Below are 26070 nucleotides of genomic sequence, written 5' to 3' on the forward strand. Positions count from 1 at the left end.
TAATTTCTTAGCTAATGTTTGAATTTATAAAAATTTGCCCCTATTTTTTGTTCACATATTTCAAGTGCTTTTCCTAGTTAACCTGGAAACTATTTTGAATAGTTTTTTTTTTTTTTTGCAAAAATTTGTTCTGAGTTCTAATCTCCAAATTTGAAAAAGGAGCTTTTGGTGCATAGCCCCATTCTAAATTGGAGCCTGTAGGATGAGTCTTAGGAATTAGGCCTAAGAAGACAAAATTCCATGGTTTGGACTATTCTGATAACTAGATTATTTTCTATGTTGTACCAGTTTACCATCTTTAAATTTTTTTTTTTTTTGAGAGGGCATCTCTCATATTTATCGATCAAATGGTTGTTAACAACAATAAAATTCTGTATAGGGGCTCAATGCACAGTCATTAATCAACCCCAAGCCTAATTCTCAACAGTCTCCAATCTTCTGAAACATAACGAACAAGTTCTTACATGGTGAACAAGTTCTTACATGGTGAGTAAGTTCTTACATGGTGAACAGTGCAAGGGCAGTCATATCACAGAAACTTTCAGTTTTGATCATGCATCATGAACTATAAACAATCAAGTCAGATATGATTATTCGTTTGATTTTTATCCTTGATTTATATGTGAATCCCACATTTCTCCCTTATTATTATTATTATTATTATTTTTTAATAAAATGCTGAAGTGGTAGGTAGATGCAAGATAAAGGTAGAAAACATAGTTTAGTGCTGTAAGAGGGCAAATGTAGATGATCAGGTCTGTGCCTATAGACTAAGTATTAATCCAAGCTAGACAAGGGCAACAAAACATCCACGGATGCAGAAGATTTCTCTCAAAACAGGGGGGGTGAGGTTCTAAGCCTCACCTCTGTTGATCCCCAATTTCTCACCTGATGGCCCCCCTGCGACTGTGCCTGTCTTAGGTTGTTCCTCCCTTGAGGAATCTTACCCGTCTCTGGCTAACCAGTCATCTTCCGGGGCCATACAGGGAAATGTAAAATTGGTAAGTGAGCCATCTTTAAATTTTTGTTGTACTCTTCTTGCTGTTTGTCTTTTCATTTTCTCATTATTTTGGGCCCTGATAGTCTTTTCCAAATAAGGAAAAATATCCTTGAGAAATTTTTTATAGAGAAGTGAAGTTGAATGATAATAATGGATTATCACTGCACAGTTTGGTGGGAGAAGTACTAATAGACAACACAAACCCCTATCATTCTTCTGATCATTTTTGTGAAATAGCATTAATTATTATTTAGTATTTTGGGCAGTATTTGAGAAACAAAACAAAAACAGAAAATCTATATTGAGGTCCAGCATATATTAACATGCTTTAAGAAATCTGAATGTAAGTTACTATTTTGTATTTAATATTTAGAAAGGATGCGAAATTTAACATAGTATGCCTAAATAAACTTTGTGAACGTATTTCTCTTCAGTAATCTGTTGGTCTGAAATTCTGACTAGAAGATAAAATTGCCCTTTTCAAGAAATAGTGAAAGGCCTGGGACTTTACAGTGTAATAAATAGGTCACTATATCAAGCCCACAGTCCTTTACTTAGAATTCTGAAATCTCTCCAATACAAAAGATTTTTCCCTAAATCTATTATGTTTTCATTTGGAAGTAAAGCTTATCTTGAACTGAGTGGCTATTTATAGTTTTTATCATATTTAGTGTAAATATATGTTGTACTATAGAAACATTGATGTGTGTTGTACTATAGAAACATTAATGTGCTTGATTGTGAAATTAAGTGCTTGATACTCTAGGCCTCATTGTAGGCATGACACAGTTTCTATACTGTATGTGTATTATTTTTCCAAAATTGTGCATTCCAAAAACACATCTGACCTGAAGGTCTCAGGTAAGCGATGTGGACCTGTATTTGTGATCTAGTGATCTACAGGTTTACATGCCAGAGATGGTTCAGAAGGTAGGGGTACAGCCTTCTGAGGCACTGCTGTGAGGTCTTAAAGGTTATGTTTACACTACTGATTTGACATTCAGCCTTTGTGACTCAGAACAAAATTTAAGGAAGGCTTCAATTAACCAGGCTTATTGTAATGACTGTGGTGGAAATGCATGATCTTTGGAGTCAGACCTCGATTGGAATCCTGTCTCCCCCACTTGCTATCTGTGATCCATGGGCAAGTTACTTAAATCTTTCTGAGCCTTTGTTTCCTCAATTTAAAAATAGGTATAATAGAAGAAGCTATATCATCAGATTTAAATTTATTTTAATATTGTATTTAAAGCTCTAGCACAATGTCTAGCATATATAGTGCTCAGTACATGTTAAAAAAGTTAGTTTATGACAATGTTTGACATATTTAATAAATGTACATTAGTGGTCACTATTATATAACCTAGTATTCTATTTTATTAATTCATAGGAAGTATAACTGTTAAGGAGACTGTATGTAAGACTGCTTAATGAATTAGTGCATATAGTCTCTGAAAGCAAGCTCTGTGGAATGACAAATTTATAAGTAAAAGCAGACCAAAGGGAGTTATATGTTGTCCCCATGTTAGAGATACATCTATTACAAGAACCAAAACAGGTCTCATCAGCAGAACTTCTATTCTGGCCTTCTAGTTCTGGTCTGGCTTTCTTAGTCTAGTTCTGTTACTACTACTTTCTGACATAAGTATTATCGGTCATAGTTCTAAGCTGTTCTAGCTCTTAAAGATTGTCTTGTATGTATCTCTGTTCTGATACATGTCTGTTTTCTTTAAAGGAAGGCTGCTGTCTTCCCAGGATCTTGGACAGACCCCTAATATCACTTTCACCTGTGTGTTGATTCAATATATACTTTCCAGAGGTTTTATCTGTGGTATAAATAGACACTAAATCTACTCAATGAGGCCTTCGGTAGTGAAGGGGTAGATAGAAGATGAGGGTATCTGTGTTGTTTTACATGTAAATACCTAGATTACTTCTCAGCAGGGGCTTATGAAAGCACTGATATCTCTTCATTCATTCAACAATTTTTTTCAGTCTATACTGAAATGTATGTAAGTGTATATAAATTTCATACACCTATATGAAATGAGTATTAGAGAAAGGATTCTAGAGGTCTGGATTAGGTTGGCGATAGTAGAGATGAAGTTCAATGAAAGGATTTGATGAACATTAAGTAATTTCAGAATTTTTTATACTTTTAAGTACTTACTGGGTTTTTAGTACTCATTTTTATTAATTTTATCCTGAATGTACAGATGGGATATTCTGGGTCAGAGACTGATTTCACAGTAATAAGTGTATTGGCCTGCCTCTGGCTTAGTTCTTACCCTTAGGTCAATGCCTATTCAGAGCCAGACGAATTGTCTGACACCGGTAGCCGAATAGCTGTAGGCAAGGAATGAGGAAAATGATTGTTTTATGTTTTTAAAGAGTAAAGAGGCAACTGTCCTTCTCCTCTCCTGAGAGGATTGCCTTAGAAAGGTAATAAGCCTTTATTACCTAACTTTAAAACCTAACTTCAGCCCTTTGGTATACAAATAAAACTTCTGGAGCCAGATGGCATTGTGGAGCTCTGCTTTTATAGAGACATTTCCAAGTTCCGGGGATTCGTTTTTTGTTTTGTTGTTGTTGTTGTTTTACATGTAAATACCTAGTGAGTAGCTGCTTCCCTCTTACTTGTACCTTGAGGGCTTATTTTAGGGACCTAATCCAGGCTGTAACCTTTGGGTCATTTCTGGGAAATAAAAGTTTTTATTATCCTTTTAGATGAGGAAAACAACAGATCTCACCCTTATGGTATGTGGAAATGTTGGCTCTTTTTACAGGGACACTGATAAATCCAGGAAAGTTTTATTTCCCTACTGTACTATAAAAGAAAAGGGTGTTACAAGAAAATATTATGCAAGTAATAGATAATCTAGTCTAGGGATTCAGGTAAAGTTTCTCTTCTTAGAGAACTGAAGGATGAGTAGGAATTAGCCAGTTAACGAAGTGAAGGTAGGTGAGTAAAGATACTTTAGGTAATGGAAATAAGTCATGTAAAAGTCCTAAGGTGATTGGCTCACTCAGGGAATGCAAGATGGTGTGGCTGGGACCTAGGAATGGTGGGGACTTTAAAGGTAAGCTAACACCAGGACAAGCAGGGTCTCTGTAGAGAATAATTAAGAAATTTGTTTTTATCCTAAGAACAATATAGAGCCATTGAAGGTTTTTTTTTTTGTTGCTTGTTTGCTTATTTGCTCAGGTTTATGGTTTGAAAAAATTCCTCTGGCTACTGTTTGGAGGAAGATTAGAGGAGAGAGAGAGTAGATAAAGAGGAGTTAGAAGGTGGGACAGTTTAGGGAATGGATTATTGAGGTCTGGATTAGGGTGGTGATAGTGGAGATGGAGTTAAATGGAAGGATTTGGCAGATTTTTAGGAGCAGAAATTAGGAAACTGGTTAGAAGAGACAGATAACATTTGAGAGGGAAGAATGACTTAGTTTTACACATACTGAGTTGAAATGCCTATGAGAAAGCCAAGTGGAAATGTGCTGAAGGAGAGTGTTTGTGGTGAGAGAGGAAAAAATTTGAAATATCTCTTGCTGAGAATGTGAGAGCAAGCCTACTTATTAATCATTTCCTGCCATTCCTCCTGCTTGGAACTTTTCCCCCAGATTCTTCACTTGGCTGACTCCTCTCATTCAAATCTCTGCTCTGATATCAACTCCTCTAAGAGACTTCCCAAGCCATCCAAGTAATATAGAACCCCTCTCCCCCACAACTTTACAATCATCATTCTAGTTTATTTTGTTAACACTTAACCACCAGCTGAAATCATCTTGTTAATTTGGCTTTCTTAGGAGAAATAAATACTAAAATCATTTACTCATTTTAAATTGGATTATTTACCTTTTTGTTGAATTGTAAGAGTTCTTTATATATTCTGGATACTAGTCCCTTACTAGATAAGTGATTTTGCAGATATTACAGTCCGTGGTTTGTCTTTTTTCACTTTCTTGATAGTGTCCTTTTTAAACAAATTTTTTAAGGTTGATCATGTTCAATGTATTTATTTTTGTTGCTTGTGCTATGGTGTCATATCTAAGAAGCCATTGGCCTAATTCAAGGTCACAAAGATTGATGCCTGTGTTTTCTTCCAAGAGTTTAATAGTTTTAGCTTATTACCAATAGTTTAATACTTTTATATGGTGTATGGTAAGGGTTCAACAATTCTTTTTTTAAAGAGAGAATTTATTTAAATAAATGTATTTTATTTACCCCTTGGTAACCACTAATCATTTCTCAATGTCTCTGCGTCTAATGCTATTTTGTTCCTTCTGTTTTGTTTTGTTTTGTTTTGTTTTTATATATTCCACAAATAAGTGAAATCAGATGGTATTTGTCTTTCTCTGCCTATCCTTTTTTTAATTGAAGTATCATTGATATACAATCTTATATTGGTTTCAACTATCCAACACAGTGGTTCAACACCCATATTATTAAATCCTTTTCCCCACTAATGTGGTTACTGTCTGTCAACATAGGAAAATGTTACAGAATCATTGATTCTGTATGGTGTACTACATTCTCCATGGTGTACTACCATCCATTTGACCAACTTATATTATGATAGAGATTTTTTGTGCCTTTTAATTCACTCACCATCTCACCCACCACAACCCCTCCACCGTGGTAAAGTAGTGTCTCTGTCTGGTCTTGGTATTAGAGTGATGCTGGCCTCATAGAATGAGTTTGGAAGTATTCCCTCTTCTACTTTTTGGAATACTTTAAGAAGGATGGATATAGCTCTTTAAATGTTTGGTAGAATTCAGCTGTGAAGCCATCTGGTTCTGGACTTTAGTTTCTTAGGAGTTTTTTGATTGCTAGTTCAGTTTTGTTACTCATAATTGGTCTGTTCAGATTTTTCTCTTATTTCCTGGGTCAGTCTTGGGAGGTTGGATTTTTCTAGGAATTTGTCCATTTGTTCTAGGTTGTCCAATGTATTGACATATAGTTTTTCATAGAATTCTCTAATCTTTGTATTTCTGTGGTGTCTGCTGTGGCTATTACTCTTTTCATTTCTGGTTTTGTTTATCTGTGTATTCTCTTTTTTCCTTGATAAGTCTGGCTAGGGGTTTGTCTATTTTGTTTATCTTCTCAAAGAACCAGCTCTGGGTTTCATTGATTTTTTTTTCCTATTGTTTTCTTCTCAATTTTATTTACTTCTGCTCTGGTCTTTAGTATGCCCCTCCTTCTACTATGGGTTTCATTTGTTTTTCATTTTCTGGTTTCTTCAGTTGTAAATGTAGACTGTGTATTTGGGATTATTCTTGTTTCTTGAGGTAGGCCTATATTGCTGTATATTTCCCTCTTAGAACTGCTTTTGCAGCATCCCACAAATTTTGGACTGCTGCATTTTTATTTTGATTGGTCTCCATATATTGCTTGATTTGTTTTAATTTGATCATTGGTCCATTGATTTTTTAGAAGCATATTGTTTAGCCCCATGTGTTTGTGGGCCTTTTTGTTTTCTTAGTGTAATTTATTTCTAGTTTCATACCATTGTGGTCTGAGCAGCTGCTTGATAAAATTTCTGTCTTTTTTAATTTATTGAGGCTCTTTTTGTGGCCTAGTATGTGATCTGTTCTGGGGAATGTTCCATGTGGACTTGAGAAAAATATGTATCCTGCTGATTTTAGGTGGAAGTTCTGTAGAAATCTCTTAAGTCCATCTGATCTAATGTGTTGTCCAGTGCCTCTGTCTCCTTATTTGTTTTGTGTCTGGTTGATTTGTCTGTTGATGTAAGTGGTGTGGTAAAGTGTCCTACAATGAATGCATTGCCTTCTATTTCCCCTTTAAGTCTGTTAGTATTTGTTTGACATATTTGAGTGCTCCTATATTGGGTGCATAGATATTTATGATGGTTATATTCTCTTGTTGGACTGATCCCCTTTTCATTATGTAATGTCCTTCTTTGTCTCGTTATTTTCTCTGTTTGGAAATCATTTTTCACTGGTACAAGTACTGCTACTCCTGCTTTTTTCTCCCTATTATTTGCCAAAATACCTTTTTTCATCCCTTCACTTTGTCTTTGTCTTTAGGTCTGAAATTAGTCTCTTGTAAATAGCATATAGATGGGTCTTGTTTCTTTATCCATTCTGCCACCTTGTGGCTTTTGATTGGTGCTTCCAGTCCATTTACATGTAAGGTAATTTGTGACAGGCATGTACTTATTGCCATTTTAGTTGTTCTTATAGTTCCTCTCTGTTCCTTTCCTCCTCTTATATTCTTCTCTTGTTATTTGATAGTTTTCTTTAGTGATGTAATTGGTTTTCTCTTTTCAGATTTTTTGTGCATCTATTGTAGGCTTTAAGTTTGTGGTTTCCATAAGGTTCATGGATAGCTTCTTAACTGTATAACAGTCTACATTAAGTTGATGATTGCTGTATTTTGAACATAGTCTAAAAGTACATCTTTTATTCTTCCTCCTCTTCCACACTTTATGTATTAGATGTCATCATCTTCATTTTTTGTGTATCCCTTGGCTGATTTTGTATACAGTCGGTTTTACTACTTTTGTTTCAGTTTTTTCTTGCTTGGTAAGTAGTTGTTCTGCTATCTTTGCTCTAGGCTTATTTTCACTGGTGAAATTTTAGTATTTGTTTGGATTTAGGAACATTTCCATCTACAACAGTCCCTTTAACATGTCCTGTAATGCTGGTTTAGTGGTTATAAATTCCTTCAGCCCTCAATAATTTGGGAAATGTTTAATCTCTCCTTCATATTTGAATGGTAATCTTTCTGGGTAGAGGATTCTTGGTTGAAGGTCCTTTTGTTTTAGTATATTAAATATTTCATGTCACTTCTGGCCTGTAAAGTTTCTGCTGAGAAGTCTGCTGATAGCCTGATGGGGTTTCTCTTATAAGTTGTCTTTTTTCCTTTGGCTGCTTTCAGTACTCTCTTCTTATCCTTAATTTTTGTCATTTTAATTATTATATGTGTTGGTTTTGTTTTTCTGGGGTTCCTTTTGTTAGAGGCTCTCTGTGTACCCATGAGCTGAGTGTCTATTTCCTTCCCCAGATGGGGGACTTTTTCAACAATTTTTATTTCTTCAAAGAGACTTTCTATCTCTTTGTCTCTGTCTTCTTCTGGTACCCCTATTTTGCAAATGTTGTTTCATTTGGATTGGTCACACAGCTCTCTTATTCTTTCATTCCTAGAGAATCTTTTTTCTCTGTCACTCATCTTTGTTGTGTGTCTTTTCTCTAATTTCCATTCCATTGATTGTGTCCTCTGCTTGCAGTAATCTATTATTCATTCCCTCCATTGTATATTTTGTTTGTTACTTTATTCTTCAGCTTTGAGTGGCTCTTTTTCAGCTCACCTATCTCTTTGTTTAAGTCCTCCCTGAGATGTTCAATACTTTACTGCAGGTTAGTGAGCATATTTATGACCGTTACTTTGGAATCTTTGTCAAGAAGATTGGGGATCTCTGTTTCACTTCGCCCTCTTTGTGGGGTCTTATCCTGTACTTTTGTTGGAACATATTGCTGTGCCTCCTCATTTTGTCAGGGTTTCCATGTTTTTCCTTTGTACTAGATAGATCCGCTGTGCATCCTGGTATAGAGTAATGGCTTTATGAAGAAGCCAACTTGTGGTGTCCAGAAGCTCAAGACTCTTTACTCTTCAGTGTCTGGTTCTCCTTCATGGTGGAGCCCCAGTTGCGGTTGGAGGGCAGTGGGCAGAGCCGTCTTTCTGTGTCTGCTGTCAGTGGTGTATCACAGTTCACTGCAAATGGCAGTTTGCTTCATCTTTCCCTTTGTGAGAAGAGCAGAGGTGCTTGTGTTGGGATTGTTTGGGGGGTCATCCTTTGCCTGCCCTGCAGCCGTGGCCATGCTGCTGGGCTAATGGGATGGGCAGGGTGGTCACGTGGCTCTGGGTCTGGTGCAGGTTGTTGCAACTAGGCTGGGCTGCCTGCAGGAGGGAGCCTTGGAGCTGGCTTCCTCAGGTGCCTTCCTAGTTGGGCTGAGATAGGGTGTTGAAAGCTGGGAAAAATCCATCTGTCTGACATGCAGCAAAGTGTAATGCTGCTGTGCCAAGCAGGCCCAGTGGGCAGTAGGGACAGTGTGCAGGGGAGGCCTTGGGGCTGAGCTCTTGGTGATGGGGATGGAGTGTTTGGGGCTCCTGCAAGTACCTGATCTGTTTAGCTTAGGGACAGCTGTGGGAGTGTTGTCCACCTGCCCTTTCTGCTGCAGAGTGATCTCCATCCAACCCTTGCCTGTCTGGTGCCCTTCCCATTGCTGGCAAATCTTTCAAACTTCCACATCTATTTTCAGTCTCAGTGGGATTGCCCGAGTGTGCCTCTCTTCCACAAGTGGCTAGAGTCTCAGCCTACCAGAGTACTCCAACCCTACCTGGTATCCAGCCCTGCTAATCACCAAAACCCAGTGCAACATGGATTTGTGTTCTTAGAGAAGATCTCCAGGGCCAGGTGTGCAAAGTCACTGAGTGCCTATTCCCTCCCTGCTTGTTCCTCATTCTCCCTTCTATGGGTTGAGGTGGAGGAAGGGCTTGGATTTAAATTAATCGTGGTAATGCCACTTTACCCTTCTCTGTGTGGTCTTCTTTTCTTCACCAAATGAAGATGATCTGTTCTGCAGTCTTCAAGTCATTTTCAGGTTTACTAGTTCTATTTCCTGTAGTTGTTTCCTTGATGTGTGTAAGGAGGTTTCCACCGTGCTTTCCTACTCCGCCATCTATTTTAACTTCCCCAACTTCATTATTTTGCATAGTTATATACAGTTGCCTCAGCATCCTTTGTGGGAAACACTGTTCTTGCCCTCATTGGATGATCTGGCATCCTTGTCAAAAATCAATTGATTATAGATAGATATGTCTAGAAATAAACTGTATTAGCTTACCTAATACAGTTTATTTCTAGACTTCCAATTCTACTGAGGTAGGAAGCCAAGGAAAGGTACAAAGTTTTTGTTGAGGCTTCAGGAATGTAGAGGAATCACAGGGTGCTTGAGGTTGAAACAATGTAACAATGTATCCCTCCACTGGGAGCAGGTGATATAGAGTAGCATGTTAATCATAGTCATGTAGGCCCATTAGTTTACAGTGGGGAATCTGGGTAACCTTTACAGAGATAGGTTAAAATATAACTAGCATCCTGGCTACACCTATAGTGATCTAATAGCTCCCACTGCAACATTTCCTGGGGGCTGACTCTCCTTGTACCTTGTAGTGAACATATAAAAGGCATGGCCCTGCTGCTCTCAGGGCTCAGCCTTTGGATATGAAACCTCTGAGCCAGTGCTGGCATTAATAAACTGTTCTTCTTGCCAAATGTCTTGGTGTCCTGACTCCTTGTTCATAGTTTCCGTGGTTCCTGCAGCACTGTTCCATTGTTCTAATTATATTGTGTTCATTATCATAGCTTAGTATTGTTTTGAAGCTAAAAAGTATGTATCTTTTGTTCCCTTTTTAAAAATTGTTTTGCCTATTCTGGATTCATCTTGTCAATCTGTAAAAAAGACAGCTGGCATTTTGATAGAATCAGTTTTAAATCTATATGTTGTTTGGGGGCATATTGCCACTGTAACAATGTTAAGTCTGCTGATCAATGAACATGAGATGTTTTTCCATTTATTTAGGTCACCTTTAATTTCTTTCAATACTGTTTCATAGTTTTCTGTTTCCAAGTCTTGTACTTTAAAAATTAATTACTAAGTATGTTATTTTTGATATTATTATAAATGAAATTTTCGTAAACTTGTATAATGTGGTTCCAAGAGTTTAGAAATACTGTTGATTTTTTTAATGATGGTTTTGTGGTCTGAACCTTGCTGAACTCACTTATAGGTTCTATTAGTTTTTTTGTGTGTCCTGTAGGATTTTCTGTATATATGATCCTGTCTTCTTCAAATAGAGATAGTTTTATTTCTTCCTTTACAATCTGGAAGTCTTTTATTTGTTTTTCTCACCTAATTTCCCTTGCTAGAACTGTGGTAGGAAACCAAGAAAAGGGACAATGTTCCTTTAAGGCTTCAACGCAGAGAAACACCAGGGTGTTTGAATTTAAAACAATGTAATGATGTACCCCCCACCAGGAACCAGTGATGTGGAACAGCATGTTGATCATAGTCATCTTAGCCTGTTAGTTTACAGTAGTATCCGGGTACCCTTTATTGAGGTAGGTTAAAACATAACTAGCATTCTGGCTGAACCTATAGTACACTAACAGCTCCCACTGCAACAGTCTTCGGGGCTGATTCTCCTTTACCCTTGTAGTGAATGTATAAAAGGCATGTCCTACTGTGCTTGGGGCTCAGCCTTTGGATATGAATCCGCTGAGCCAGAGCTAGCACTAATAAACTGCTTCTCACTAAACATCTCAGTGTCCCAACTCCTTGTACATAGTTCGCTCAGTTCTTGCAACACAACCTTCAGTACAATAGTGAATGGAAGTGGTGAGAGAGGACATTCTTGTTTGTTTTTGCTCTTAGGTAAAGCTTTTTAGTCCATTACCATTAAGTAGGATGTTAGCTGTGGGTTTTCTTGGATGCCCTTTATCAGGTTGAAGAAGTTACCTTCTATTTCTAATTTGTTGAGTGGTTTTATCATGAATGTTAGATTTTGTCATGTGCTATTTCTGTGTCTTTTGAGATAATGTGATTTTTGTGCTTTATTGATATGGCATGTTATATCGATTGATTTTTATCACTTGACCCAACCTTGCATTCCTGGGATAAGTCCCACTTAGTCATTGTCTAAGTCCTTTTGGGTTGCTATAACAAAAATACAATAGACTGGGTAGCTTTTAAACAATAGGAATTTATTTCTCACAGTTCTGGAGGCTGGGAAGTGCCAAGATCAAGTCATGGTAGATTCAGTGTTTGTTGAAGGCTTTCATCCTAGACAGCCATCTTTTCACTATAACCTCACATGTTAGAAGGGAGAAGGGAGCTCTCCCTAGCTTTAAAAAAAAAACAAGAGCATTAATCCCATTCATGAAGGCGTTAAGCCTCATGATCCACCCACAATCTTAAAGTCCCCACCTCCTAACATCATCACTTTTGGTGGTTAGTATTTGAGCATACTGCATTTGACCATAATAATACATTTTAGACAATAACAGTTATGGTGTCATAATCCTTTTTATGTGTTGTTAGATTTGGTTTGTTAGTATTGTGTCAGGCTTCTTCCATCTATATATTATAATAGTTGGTATTTTCTTGTTAGTTTTTGGTTTTGGTATCAGAATAATATTGTCTTCATAGAAAAAGTCAGTGTTCCCTCTTCTATGCTACGGAAAGCTGTGAAAGTTTGATGTTAATTGCTTAAACATTTGTTAAAAACCAGTGATCTGGCCTAGGCTTTTCTTTGTGAGAAGCTTATAATTATTAATTCAGTATCTTCTTACAGGTCTATTCAGATTTTCTGTTTCTTCTTTAGTCAGTTTTAGCAGGTTGTGTTTTCATTAGAATTTGCCCATTTCATCTAGGTTATCTAATTTGTTGTTTATCATATACCCTTAGAAAAGTATCATCTAAACCCTTAAGGTTTAGAAACCATAAACCTTTTTGTTGTAAAGGTTGATAGTAATTTCTCCTCTATTATCCCTGGTATTAATAATTGAGTCCTCTTTCTTTCTTGGCTAGTCCAGCTAAAGTATTGTGCATTTTGTTGGTAGTTTCATAGAACAACTTTTCTATTCATTGATTTTGTTTAATTTTTCTATTTTCTTATTTATTTCTGCTTTAATCTTGATTATTTACTTCTGCTTGCATTAGGTTTAATTGCTCTACTTTGTGTGTTTCCTAAGTTAGAACTTAGGTTATTGATTTGTATAGTTTCCTGAGAACTTACAGTATTAATTTGAGCTTTCTTTTTTTAAAAAACATTAAGGTATCATTGATATACAATCTTAAGAAGGTTTCACATGAGCAACATTGTGGTTTCAACGTACAACTCTATTATCAAGCCCCCCCCACCCCATTGTAATCACTGTCCATCAACATAGTAAGATGCTATAGAGTTATTATTTGTCTTCTCTGTGCTGTACTGCCTACCCCATGACCTGCCCATATTGTGTGTGCTCATTCTAAAGTCCCTTAATCCCCTTCTCCCTCCCTCCCCACCCACCCTTCCCAACCTCCCTTTGGTAACCACTAGTCCCTCCTTAGAGTCTGTTGAGTCTGCTGCTTTTTTGTTCCTTCAGTTTTGCTATGTGGTTATACTCCACAAATGAGGGAAATCATTTGGTACTTATCTTTATCTACCTGGCTTATTTCACTGAGTATAATGCCCTCTAGCTCCATTCATGTTGTTGCAAGTGGGAGGATTTGCTTTCTTTTTATGGCTGAATAATATTCCATTGTGTCTATGTACTACATATTCTTTGTCCATTCATCTACTGATGGACACTTAGATTGCTTCCATATCCTGGCTTTTATAAGAATGCTGTGATAAACATAGGGGTGTATATGTCTTTTTGAATCAGGGATCTTGTTTTCTTCAGGTAAATTCCTGGGAGATGGATTATTGGGTCAAATGGTATTTCTGTTTTTAATTATTTAAGAAACCTCCATATTGCTTTCCACAATGGTTGAACTAATTTATATTCCTAACAGCAGTGCGGGAGGGTTCCCCTTTCTCCACATCTTCACCAGCATTTGTTGCTCCTAGTCTTTTGGATGTTGGCTCTCCTAACTGGTGTGAGGTGATATCTCATTGTGGTTTTAATTTTCATTTCCCTGCTGATCAGTGATGTAGAACATTTTTTCATGTGCCTGTTGGCCATCTGAATTTCTTCTTTGGAGAAGTGTCTGTTCAGATCCTCTGCCCATTTTTTTTTTTTTTTGAGAGGGCATCTCTCATATTTATTGATCAAATGGTTGTTAACAACAATAAAATTCTGTATAGGGGAGTCAATGCTCAATGCACAATCATTAATCCATCTCAAGCCTAATTCTCGTCAGTCTCCAATCTTCTGAAGCATAATGAACAAGTTCTTACATGGTGAACAAATTCTTACATAGTGAATAAGTTCTTACATCGTGAACAGTAAAAGGGCATTCATCACAGAAACTTTTGGTTTTGATCATGCATTATGAACTATAAACAATCAGGTCAAATATGAATATTCGTTTGACTTTTATACTTGATTTATATGTGGATCCCACATTTCTCCCTTTATTATTATTATTATTATTTTTAAATAAAATGCTGAAGTGGTAGGTTGATGCAAGATAAAGGTAGAAAACATAGTTTAGTGTTGTAAGAGAGAAAATGTACATGATCAGGTGTGTGCCTGTAGACTATGTGCTAATCCAAGCTAGACAAGGGCATTAAAACATCCACGGATCTCTGCCCATTTTTTAATTGCGTTATTTGATTTTTGTTTTGTTGACCTGCATGAGCTCTTTGTATATTATTGATGTCAACCCCTTATTGGATATGTCATTTATGACTATATTCTCCCATACTGTAGGATGCCTTTTTGTTCTGGTGATGGTATCCTTTGCTGTACAGAAGCTTTTTAGTTTGATGTAATGCCATTTGTTCATTTTTGCTTTTGTTTCCCTTGCCCGAGGAGACGCATTCAGGAGAAAGTTGTTCATGTTTATGTTCAGGGGATTTTTGCCTATGTTTTCTTCTGTGAGTTTTATGGTTTCATGACTTACATTCAGGTCTTTGATCCATTTCGAATTTACTTTTGTGTATGGGGTTAGACAATAATCCAATTTCATTCTCTTGCATGTAGCTGTCCAGTTTTGCCAACACGAGCTGTTGAAGAGGCTGTCATTTCCCCATTGTATGTCCATGGCTCCTTTATCATATATTAATTGACCATATATGTTTGGATTAATATCTGGACTCTCTATTCTGTTCCACCGGTCTGTGGGTCTGTTCTTGTGCCAATACCAAATTGTCTTGATTACTATGGCTTTGTAGTAGAGCTTGAAGTTGGGAAGCAAGATCCCTCCTGCTTTATTCTTCCTTCTCAAGATTGCTTTGGCTATTAGGGGTCTTTTGTGGTTCCATATGAATTTTAGAACTGTTTGAGTTTGTTGAAGAATGCTGTTTGTATTTTAATAGGGATTGCCTTGAATCTGTAGATGGCTTTAGGCAGGATGGCCATTTTGACAATATTAACTCTTCCTAGCTAAGAGCATGAGATGAGTTTTCATTTCTTAATGTTCTCTCTAATTTCTCTTAAGAGTATCTTGTAGTTTTCAGGGTAAGGTCTTTCACTTCCTTGTTTAGGTTTATTCCTAGGTATTTTATTCTTTTTGATGCAGTTTTCCTGATTTCTCTTTCTGCTAGTTCATCATTAGTATATAGGAAAGCAACAGATTTCTGTGTATTAATTTTGTATCCTGCAACTCTGGTGAATTCTGATATTAGTTCTAGTAGTTTTGGAGTGGATTCTTTAGGGTTTTTTATGTACAATATCATGTCATCTGCAAATAGTGAGAGTTTGACTTCTTTACCAATCTGGATGCCTTGTATTTCCTTCTTTTGTCTGATTGTCATGGCTAGGACCTCCAGTACTATGTTGAATAACAGTGGGGAAAGTGGGCATCCCTGTCTTCTTCCCGAACTTCGGTGAAAAGCTTTCAGCTTCTCGCTGTTAAGTATGGTGTTGGCTGTGCTTTTGTCATATATGGCCTTTATTATTTTGAGGTACTTGCCCTCTATACCCATTTTGTTGAGAGTTTTTATCATGAATGGATGTTGAATTTTGTCAAATGGATTTTCAGCGTCTATGGAGATGATCATGTGGTTTTTGTACTTCTTTTTGTTTATGTGGTAGATGATGTTGATGGATTTTCGAATGTTGTACTATCCTTGCATCCCTCACATGAATCCCACTTGATAATGGTGTATGATCCTCTTGATGTATTTTTGAATTCGGTTTGCTAATATTTTGTTGAGTATTTTTGCATGCATATTCATCAGGGATATTGGTCTGTAATTTTCTATTTTGGTGGGGTCTTTGCCTAGTTTTTGTATTAGAGTGATGCCAGCTTCATAGAATGAGTTTGGAAGTATTCCCTCCACTTCTGTTTTTTGGAAAAATTTAAGGAGAGTGGGTATCATGTCATCTCTGATAAAATTTAGTGGTGTATCCATCTGGCCTGAGGATTTTGTTCTTGGGTAGTTTTTTGATTACCAATTCAATTTCGTTGCTGATAGTCGGTCTGTTTAGATTTTCTTTTTCTTCCTTGGTCAGTCTTGGAAGGTTGTATTTTTCTAGGAAGTTGTCCATTTCTTCTAGGTTTTCCAGCTTTTTAGCATATTGATTTTCAAAGTAATTCTAATAATTTTCTAATAATTCTTTGTATTACTGTGGGGACTGTCATGATTTTTCCCTTCTCATTTCTGATTCTGTTGATGTGTGTAGATTCTCTTTTTCTCTTAGTAAGTCTGGCTATGGGTTTACCTATTTTGTTTATTTTCTCCAAGGAACCAGTTCTTGGTTTCATTGATTTTTTCTATTGTTTTATTCTTCTCAATTTTGTTTATTTCTTCTCTGATCTTTATTATGTCCCTCCTTCTGCTGACTTTGGGCCTCATTTATTCTTCTTCCAGTTTCAATAATTGTGAGTTTTGACTATTCATTTGGGATTGTTCTTCCTTCTTTAAATAGGCCTGTATTGCTATATAGTTTCCTCTTAGAACTGCCTTCGCTGTGTCCCAGAGAAGTTGGGGCTTTGTGCTGTTGTTGTCATTTGTCTCCATATATTGCTTGATCTCTATTTTAATTTGGTCATTGATGCATTGAGTATTTAGGAGTATATTGTTAAGCCTCTATGTGTTTGTGGGCTTTTTTGTTTGCTTTGTGTAATTTATTTCTAATTTTAAAGCTTTTTGGCCTGAGAAGCTGTTCAGCACAATTTCAGTCTTTTTGAATTTACCGAAGTTCTTTTTGCAGCTTAGTACATGATCTGTTCTTGGAAATATTCCATGTGCATTTGAGAGGAATGTTTCCTACTGTTTTGGGTTGGAGTGTTCTGTAGATTTCTGTTAGGTGCATCTGTTGTAATGTGTTCTTCAGTGCCTCTGTCTCCTTACTTATTTTCTGTGCAGTTGATCTGTCCTTTGGAGGTGGTGGTGTGTTTAAGTCTCCTAAAATGAATGTTTTGCATTCTGTTTGCTCCTTTAATTCTGTTAGTATTTGTTTTGTATATGTAGTGTTCCTGTGTTGGGTGCATAGATGTTTGTAATGGTTATATCCTCTTGCTGGACTGACCTCTTTATCCTTATGTAATATCCTTCTTTGTCTCTTGTGACTTTATTTGTTTTGAAGTCTATTTTGTCTGCTACACCTACTGCAACTCCTGCTTTTTCTCCCTATTAGTTGTATGAAATAACCTTTTTCCCTCCCTTCACTTTTATTCTGTATATCTTTGGGTTTGAAGTGAGTCTCTTGTATGCAGCATATAGATGGGTCTTGTTTTTTTATCCATTAGGTGACTCTGTGTCTTTTGATTGGTGCATTCAGACCATTTACATTTTGGGTGATTATTGACAGATGGATGCTTATTGCCATTGCAGGCTTTAGGTTCGTGGTTTCCAAAGGTTCAAGGGTAACTTCTTTACTATCTATCAGTCTTACTTAAGTCACTTAGTATGCTATTACAAACCCAATCTAAAGTTTCTTCTTTTCCAGTTTCCTCCTTTTTCTCCCTCCTTCATTCTTTGTATGTTAGGTTACATACTCTGTACATTTGTGTATCCCTTTACTGACTTCGAAAGTAGTTGATTTGATTTTGCATTTGCTTAGTAATTAATTGTTCCCATTTCTTTACTGTGGTTTTATTTCCTTTGTCAACAGCTATTTATCCTTAGGAACACTTCCATCTATATCACTCCCTCCAAAATACACTAGAGACAGTTTGTGCAAGGTAAATTCTCTCTGCTTTTGCTTATCAGGATATTGTTTAATCCTTCCTTCAAATTTAAATGATAGTCTTTCTGGGTAGAGTATTCTTGGTTCATGGCCCTTCTGTTTCATTGCATTGAATATATCATGTTATTCCCTTCTGTCTTGTAAGGTTTCTGCTGAGAAGTCCAATGATAGCCTGTTGGGTTTTCCTTCATAGTTGATGTTTTTGTCTCTCTGGCTGCTTTTAATAGTCTGTCCTTGTCCTTGATATTTTCCGTTTTTTTTATTATATGTCTTGGTGTTGTTGTCTTCCTTCGATCCTTTGTGTTGGGAGATCTGTGCACTTCCATGACCTGAGAGACTATCTCCCTTTCCAGATAGGGGAAGTTTTTGGCAATTACCTCCTCAAAGACACTTTCTGTCCCTTTTTCTCCCTTTTCTTCTTCTGGTCCCCCTATAATATGAATATTGTTCCATTTGGATTGTTTACACAGTTGTCTCAATATTCTTTCTTTTCTGTTTTTCTCTCTGTGCCTTAGCTTCTTTGTATTCCTGTTGTTTAATTTGTTCCATTTATCATCTCCTGTGTTTCATCTACTCTGCTTTTAAATCTCCCTATTGTATGTTTCATTTCAAATAGTGTATTTTTCAAAGTTTGTATCTCATTCTTGATTTTCTTCCTGGGTTTTTGAATATTTTTCTATAACTCCATTAGCACATTTATGATTTTTATTTTGAAGTCTCAAGAAGATTGATGAGTTTAGTTTCACTTGTCCCTCTTTCTGGTGTTTGTGGGATTCTGTCTTGAGCCAGTTTCCTTTGATGTTTTATATTTGTAGTCAGCACCCTCTAGTGCCCAGAAGCTCTTTTCTCTGGAGCTGGGCAGCTCTGGGAGTGATGGCTGGTGTTGCCAGCTCATGGCGCTAATGCCCCTCGGGAGGAAAGAGGTCTTCCCTGCTTCCCAGTTGCAGTGTGTGTCTCCACTGCCAGGGCCAGTGGGCTGGGTATGCAGGGAGAAACCTCTAAATCATGCACTTGTAGCTGCCATAGGCAGGGCTGCCCCCTGGCTAGCCTCGTGTAATCGTCGGGGCAGCTGTTTTGTGATCCAGTGCTTTCTAGGATGATGGAGTAGTAGGCTGTGTATCACGATGAGGGGACTCATCACTGCATTGCAAGCCAGGGGAATGGAGTGCCTTGAAGCTCCTGAAAGTTCCCAGTCTGCTGGGTAGAGCATGCACGGACATTTTGCCCCACTTGTCCTTTCTCCTAATCAGCAAGCTCTGTGCAGTCCTTGCCCCATTAGTAGCTGTCTTGTTGTTAGGAACTCCCTCAGTCTGCCCGCCTTTCTTTTAAACCAGAGCAGCCAGTTGTGGATACCTGTTTCCCACAAGTGGCTGGAATCTCAGTCTCTCCAAGTATTCTGCCTGTCTTAGTTTTTCAATACCACTAATCTCCAGAGCACCATGTAAGGTAGCTTTGTGCTCCCAGAGCAGATCTCCAGGGCTGGGTGTTCCGCAGTCCTTGGCCTCCGCGTCCTCCCGGCTCCATTTTTCTTCCTCTCATGAGTGAGCTGGGGTGGGGGAGGGTTTGGATCCTTCTGGATCACAGCTTTCATACTTTGTCCTTTTCCTTGAAGTCAGCTGTTTCTCCCAGGTGTAGGCAGTCTGCCACAGCCTCCTTTTCTCTTTCAGGATTAGTTGTATTTGCTTTATTTTCATATTGTATGTGGTTTTGGGAGAAGGTTTCTTCTGTCTCACTTCTCATGCCCATCTTTAAGCCTGTGTATATACTAGTCTTTTTGTGTTGTGCGTGACATTTTAAAATAGTTTATGCCATTTATTTTGTTGGATTCTGGATTCGTCTGATGATTTCCTATTTATTTTTTTTTGGATTATTTTCACTTATCTCTTTTGATGTTTCCTAATTCAAAACCCTCACATTGGTACTATCATCAGGCCTTATCTTAGCCTTTTTCTATTTACTACAATTTTATTTTAAAAGTGGAAGAGGATGAAGGATAAACATGTTGGTTGCCGGAGTCCAGCTCCAGTGGAGGGGTGTGAACTCCAAAAGGATGAGACAGAGTCGGTGCATGGAGAGACAGGACACAGAGTCAGATGGAGGTGGTCTCTCGACAAAGTGTCAATGACAGCTTTATTTATACTATTTTGCACAAGGATATGATTTTTTTTTATTCTGATGGTTAATTAGTATAGGCAGTTGATTAATAAGTATAGGCAAGCGTTTTTCTTTCTTTTACTTTCTAATCTATTTATGGTTGGTCAGGCGTTAGACAGGTGATTGTTTTTCTGTTCCTTGACCAAAACTTTTCTTAGCAACATGTACTCTATTGTGTTTTACGTTTCTGTGCAACGCAGTTTCTAAGAAGTGCATGTGACCATAGGAGCGTGCAGTATGTAGCAGCGACTATGGAGTCTAACAGCTCAGGGTGAAATACAGGTCACCTAGTGCCACAGTTAGCTAGGATTTTTTCCCACAAAAATATTCTTAGAGGCTTTAATAAATTTATAATCAATCTAAAATCATAAACTCATATCTTCACCTTATACCCCTTTATAGGGCACAGTAGGCAGCAAACTAAATTTCCCCTTTTTATCTACATTTCTCTTTCTTCTGTGTGGATACTAAAATCTCCCTGACATATGCTACAGGTCTCCATGACTCCACTACTGCAGGGACTAAACAAGTTCTTACATGGTGAACAATGCAAGAGCATTCATATCATAGAAACTGTTTCTGTTTTAACTACAAACCTTAAACTATTCAAATTAATCATTTGATTTTTATACTTTATATGTGAATCTAATAAAATGTTAATGTAGTAGGAGTAGGTAAATGCAAGATACAGATAGAAAGCATGATTTAGAACTGTAAGAAGGCAGGTGTAGATGATCAGTTTTGTGCCTACAGACCAGGTCTTAATCTAAGCTGAACAAGGGCAACAAAACATCCACAGGTGTGGAAGATTTCTCTCAAAACTGGGGGGTGAGGTTCTAAGCCTCACCTCTGTTGGCCGCCTATTTCTCACCTGATGGCCCCCCTGTGACTGTGCCTGTCTTAGGTTGTTCCTCCCTTGAGGAATCTTACCCATCTCTGGCTAACCAGCCATCTTATGGGGCCATACAGGAGATGTAAAGCTGGTAAGTGAGAGAGAAGCAATATTCTTTGAAAAGGTTAGTTTTTCACTTTGCAGATTTATGCTCCGTGGCTTCTATGCCTAGCACTTGTTTTTGAGGTATCTTTACTTCCTGGAATATGGTACTTGGTAATTTCACGTATGAGGCACAAATTCTGGTAAAGGTGAGGCACAAATTCTAGTAAAGGGCTGTGATTAGGAAAGAAGAAAAACTATAGAAGTAGTAGAGGGAAGAAAATATGAGATGATTAATTAAGTGTCAACAGGGTTATTCTATTCAATATTCTCTCATAACTTGATTTCTAGAAAACTCTATCACTAGTTTCACTAGCATTGTAAACAAGGGGGGCATTCTCAGTGGAAATGGGGTGGTCAATGTTTGACTAACTAACAGCAAGTTTTGGTACTTTATGCTAAGATCGCCATTTGGCCCCTGCATGTTCTATTCTTCAGGAGCACTGTCCTGAAAAGCTTTTGGGAAGTTTATGTTCTCATCTTTTCCATGCTGCTTAGCAAAGGTTAGCTTAGTCTTTGGCAACAATGCAAGTAAAAGCAAAGCCAATAGTATAATAGAAAATAACAAAAACAAGGTGGGTAATAGAGGGAGCCAGCTGTGAAGGCCCCTGATTTGTGGGGGTCTTCCTCCAGCCTGAGCTTTGCTACACAGCTTGAGTAGCATGGCTCCCAGCAGTTGGTTCTTACTTTGTTTGAATTGTGTTCTAACTCTTATTGGGTATTTTCAAATCTAATTATTGTTTTTGTGTATTGCCTTGACACTTTTGGAGGGAAGATAAGTATTAGGTAAAGTAAGAGGTATATTAAATACTTAGGGAATATTTTTGTTAACTGTGTTTTTCCTAACTATTATTAGTAAAGAACTCTTTGATCCTGCTTAGTATTGAGAAATATTTAATAAAATATGAGTCCTTCTTGTATTTTAAATGGAATAAAAATAAGACTGTCTTTAGTACCTCAGCTTTCACTTCTGAACATGAATTCCTGTAACTCAGTATTTGTTTTTGAGGAGTGTCAACTTTGATTTATGGTAATATGTTACAGTCTTAAGTTTAGAATCTGTAAAAACAATGATACAGGCTATGTTCATTGAATATACTGTAGTCAATGAAAGGAATGAGGCAGATCTTTATGTACGTACATGCAGATATCCTCAACAAATATTTAATTAATTGATTTTTTCCAGCTTTAGTAAGATATAATTGCCATATAGTATGTGTAAATTTAACGTATAGGACATGATGATTTGATATATATTGCAACATTATTACCACAGTAAGGTAGTTAGTACATCCATCACTTTTAAGATCTCTCCCAGCAATTTTCATACGGTATTGTTAACTAACTACAGTCATCATTCTGTATTTTAACTCCCATATAGTCTTCTTATTACTGGAAGTTTGCCTGTTGCTCAGAACATTGCATATAGAGCATTTGTGGTTTAAAGTCGGACAGTTTTCTTTAAAACATAACCCCATGTTGTTGGCTTGTTTTTACCTCTTTCTTGCATAGGGGAGTATAGAAAACAGTTGTTAAAGTATAAAATATTCCTTAAACTTTGGTTATTTGAGGTTTTACTTCATACATGACTAATTTAATTTTAGGAATATTTACTGAATATCAACATAGGGCTTATTGTGGAGAATATGGTCTTTTGCTTGGCTCAGTCTAGTAGGGTAGATTTACAGGGTAAACAGCGTTTCATCAGTAAATATTACTTGAGCACCTTATGCGTTCCAGACACTATTCTGAAGCACAAAATGAGTCAGATGTAATTCTTTCTCCCTAAGGAAATGCAGTCTTATGGGTGAATCATTATAGCACAGGACATGCCTGAACAGGAGACTCTGGGAGCCCAGGGACAAGGCTCCAAATCAGAGAGGTAAGGTAAATTGCTTGATGAGTGACAGCAAGGCAGAAAATTAGGGTCAAGGACATTCTAAGCTGAAGAACTTTGGATGAGAAATCCCAGAAGCAAAAAATGTGACCCATTTGGGAAATTGCAAAGAGATAAAGCTAAAGAAAGCCATGTTTCTCAAAATGTGGTCTGCTGTCTGCCTGAGTCAGAATCATTGCTAGTGATTTTTAGACCTCTGATTCGTAGCTTTCCAGATGATTCTCAAACTCACTAAAATATGAGAAACTGTGCTAGAGTTAAGGGACATGAAAGAAGAATGAAAATATTGTGTAATATATGCTACATTAAAAACACACATAAAAATCTATGACTAGGTTTATTTGTATAAAAATATTTTCATTTTAAACCAGCTAATTTCTATCCTGTGATTTTGGGGGGGGTGAATGGGAGGAATATTATTATAAATTTTGTCTCTGTATCCCCATATTATTCTAAAAATAAACTGTTTATCTTTTATTCATTGCATGTTTTTGTTTTTCTTTTAGTCCAAGGATAAAATGATGAGAGGCTCTCGCAGAGGATGTGTTAGACTCAGAGTGAGTATTTTATTCATTTTTATGAGAACTAATTTTAACAGAATGGAAAAAATATGTATTTTGATGGAATCATAGAAGTCATTGCATTGGTTTACTTTTCTTACTTAATGATTGTATAGGCAACTGAAGCTCAGAGAGAAAAATTAATTTCTCCAGCGTAATTGCTAGTCGGTGCTAGAACAAGGATGAGAACTCAATTCTTTCGGCACATTATTTAATGTTGTATCCATGACAATGCAACTGATGATTTAAAAAATTTTTTTTAAATTTTGGTATCATTAATCTGCAATTACATGAGCAACATTATGTTTACTAGACTCCACCCACCATCAAGTCCCTGCCACATACCCCATTACAGTAACTGTCCATCAGCATAGTAAGATGCTGTTGAATCACTTAGTTGTCTTCTCTGTGTTGTACACTCCTCCCTGTACCCCACCCTACATTATATCTGCTAGTAGTAATGCCCCCTTTTTTCCCCTTATCCCTCCCATCACACCCATCTTCCCCAGTCCCTTTCCCTTTGGTAACTATTAGTCCATTCTTGGGTTCTGTGAGTCGGCTGCTGTTCTGTTCCTTAAGTTTTTTTATTTTGTTATTTTTTTTATATTTCGGTATTGTTACTCTATAATTATATGAGGAACATTATGTTTACTAGACACCCCCGTCACCAAGTCCCCCCCACATACCACATTACAGTCACTGTCCATCAGCGTAGTAAGATTCCATAGAATCACTACTTGTCTTCTCTGTGTTGCACAGCCCTCCCTGTACCCCACCCTCACATTATACATGCTAATTATAATGCCCCCTTTCTTTTTTCCCTCCCCTTATCCCTCCCTTTCCACCCATCCTCCCCAGTCCCTTTCCCTTTGGTAACTGTTAGTCCATTCTTGAGTTCTGTGAGTCTGCTGCTATTTTGGTCCTTCAGTTTTTCTTTGTTCCTATACTCCACAGATGAGTGAAATCATTTGATACTTGTCTTTCTCCACCTGGCTTATTTCACTGAGCATAATACCCTCTTAACTCCATGCATGTTGTTGCAAATGGTAGGATTTGTTTTCTTCTTATGGCTGAATAATATTCCATTGTGTATATGTACCACATCTTCTTTATCCATTCATCTACTGATGGACACTTAGGTTGCTTCCATTTCTTGGCTATTGTAAATAGTGCTGTGCTAAACATAGGGGTGCATCTGTCCTTTTCAAACTGAGCTGCTGCATTCTTAGGGTAAATTCCTAAGAGTGGAATTCCTGGGTCAAATGGTATTTCTATTTTGAGTTTTTGAGGAACCTCCATACTGCTTTCCACAATGGTTGAACTAATTTACATTCCCACCAACAGTGTAGGAGGGTTGGGTCCCTTTTCACCACAACCTCGCCAACATTTGTCATTGTTTGTCATTTGGATGGTGGCAATCCTTACTGGTGTGAGGTGTTATCTCATTATGGTATTAATTTGCATTTCTCTGATGATTACCGATGTGGAGCATCTTTTCATGTGTCTGTTGGCCATCTGAATTTCTTTGGAGAAGTGTTTGTTCAGATCCTCGGCTCATTTTTTAATAGGATTATTTGCTTTTTGTTTGTTGAGTTGTGTGAGCTCTTTATATATATTGGATGTCAACCTTTTATCGGATATGTCATTTATGAATATATTCTCCCATACTGTAGGATGCGTTTTTGTACTATTGATGGTGTTCTTTGCTGTACAGAAGCTTTTCAGCTTGATATCATCCCACTTGTTCATTTTTGCTTTTGTTTCCCTTACCAGAGGAGATATGTTCATGAAGAAGTTGCTCATGTTTATGTCCAACAGATTTTTCCCTATGTTTTTTTCTAAGAATTTTATGATTTCATGACTTATATTCAGGTCTTTGATCCATTTTGAATTTACTTTTGTGTATGGGGTTTGACAATGATCCAGTTTCATTCTCTTACATGTAGCTGTCCAGTTTTGCCAATACCAGCTGTTGAAGAGGCTGTCATTTCCCCATTGTATGTCTATGGCTCCTTTATTGTATATGAATTGACCATATATGTTTGGGTTAAAATCTGGGCTCCCTATTGTGTTCCACTGGTCTGTGGGTCTGTTCTTTTGCCAGTACCAAACTGTCTTGATTACTGTGGCTTTGTAGTAGAGCTTGAAGTTGGGAAGTGAGATTCCCCCCTGCTTTATTCTTCCTTCTTAGGATTGCTTTGGCAATTTGGTGTCTTTTGTGGTTCCATATGAATTTTAGAACTATTTGTTCCTGTTCATTGAAGAATGCTTTTGGCAATTTGTTAGGGATTGCATTGAATCTGTAGATGGCTTTACGCAGGATGGTCATTTTGACAATATTAATTCTTCCTAGCTAAGCTCATGGGATGAGTTTCCATTTGTTAGTGTCTTCTTTAATCTCTCTTAAGAGTGTCTTGTGGTTTTCAGGGTATAAGTCTTTCACTTCCTTGTTTAGGTTTATTCTTAGGTATTTTATTCTTTTTGATGCAATTGTGAATGGAATTGTTTTTCTGATTTCTCTTTCTGCTAGTTCATCATTAGAGTAAAGGAAAGCAACAGATTTCTGTGTATTAATTTTGTATCCTGCAACTTTGGTGA

The 26070-nt window shown here is 37.2% G+C and overlaps 1 protein-coding gene across 5 annotated transcripts in view; it reads left to right on the top strand.

Moving 5' to 3' along the window:
* OSBPL9 (oxysterol binding protein like 9) overlaps positions 1–26070 on the top strand; it is a 185040-nt gene that overhangs the window by 26737 nt on the left and 132233 nt on the right. For all 5 annotated transcript variants that reach the window (XR_012130161.1, XM_073233919.1, XM_073233920.1 and 2 more), the window contains exon 2: positions 23419–23469. Coding sequence is in view for 4 of the 5 variants with exons in the window: in XM_073233919.1 (XP_073090020.1) it covers positions 23419–23469 (51 nt within the window). In the remaining variant the exon portion in view is untranslated. The remainder of the gene's footprint in view (positions 1–23418; positions 23470–26070) is intronic.

Source organism: Manis javanica, chromosome 4 (assembly GCF_040802235.1).
Source record: "Manis javanica isolate MJ-LG chromosome 4, MJ_LKY, whole genome shotgun sequence".
NCBI classification, from domain to species: Eukaryota; Metazoa; Chordata; class Mammalia; order Pholidota; family Manidae; genus Manis; species Manis javanica.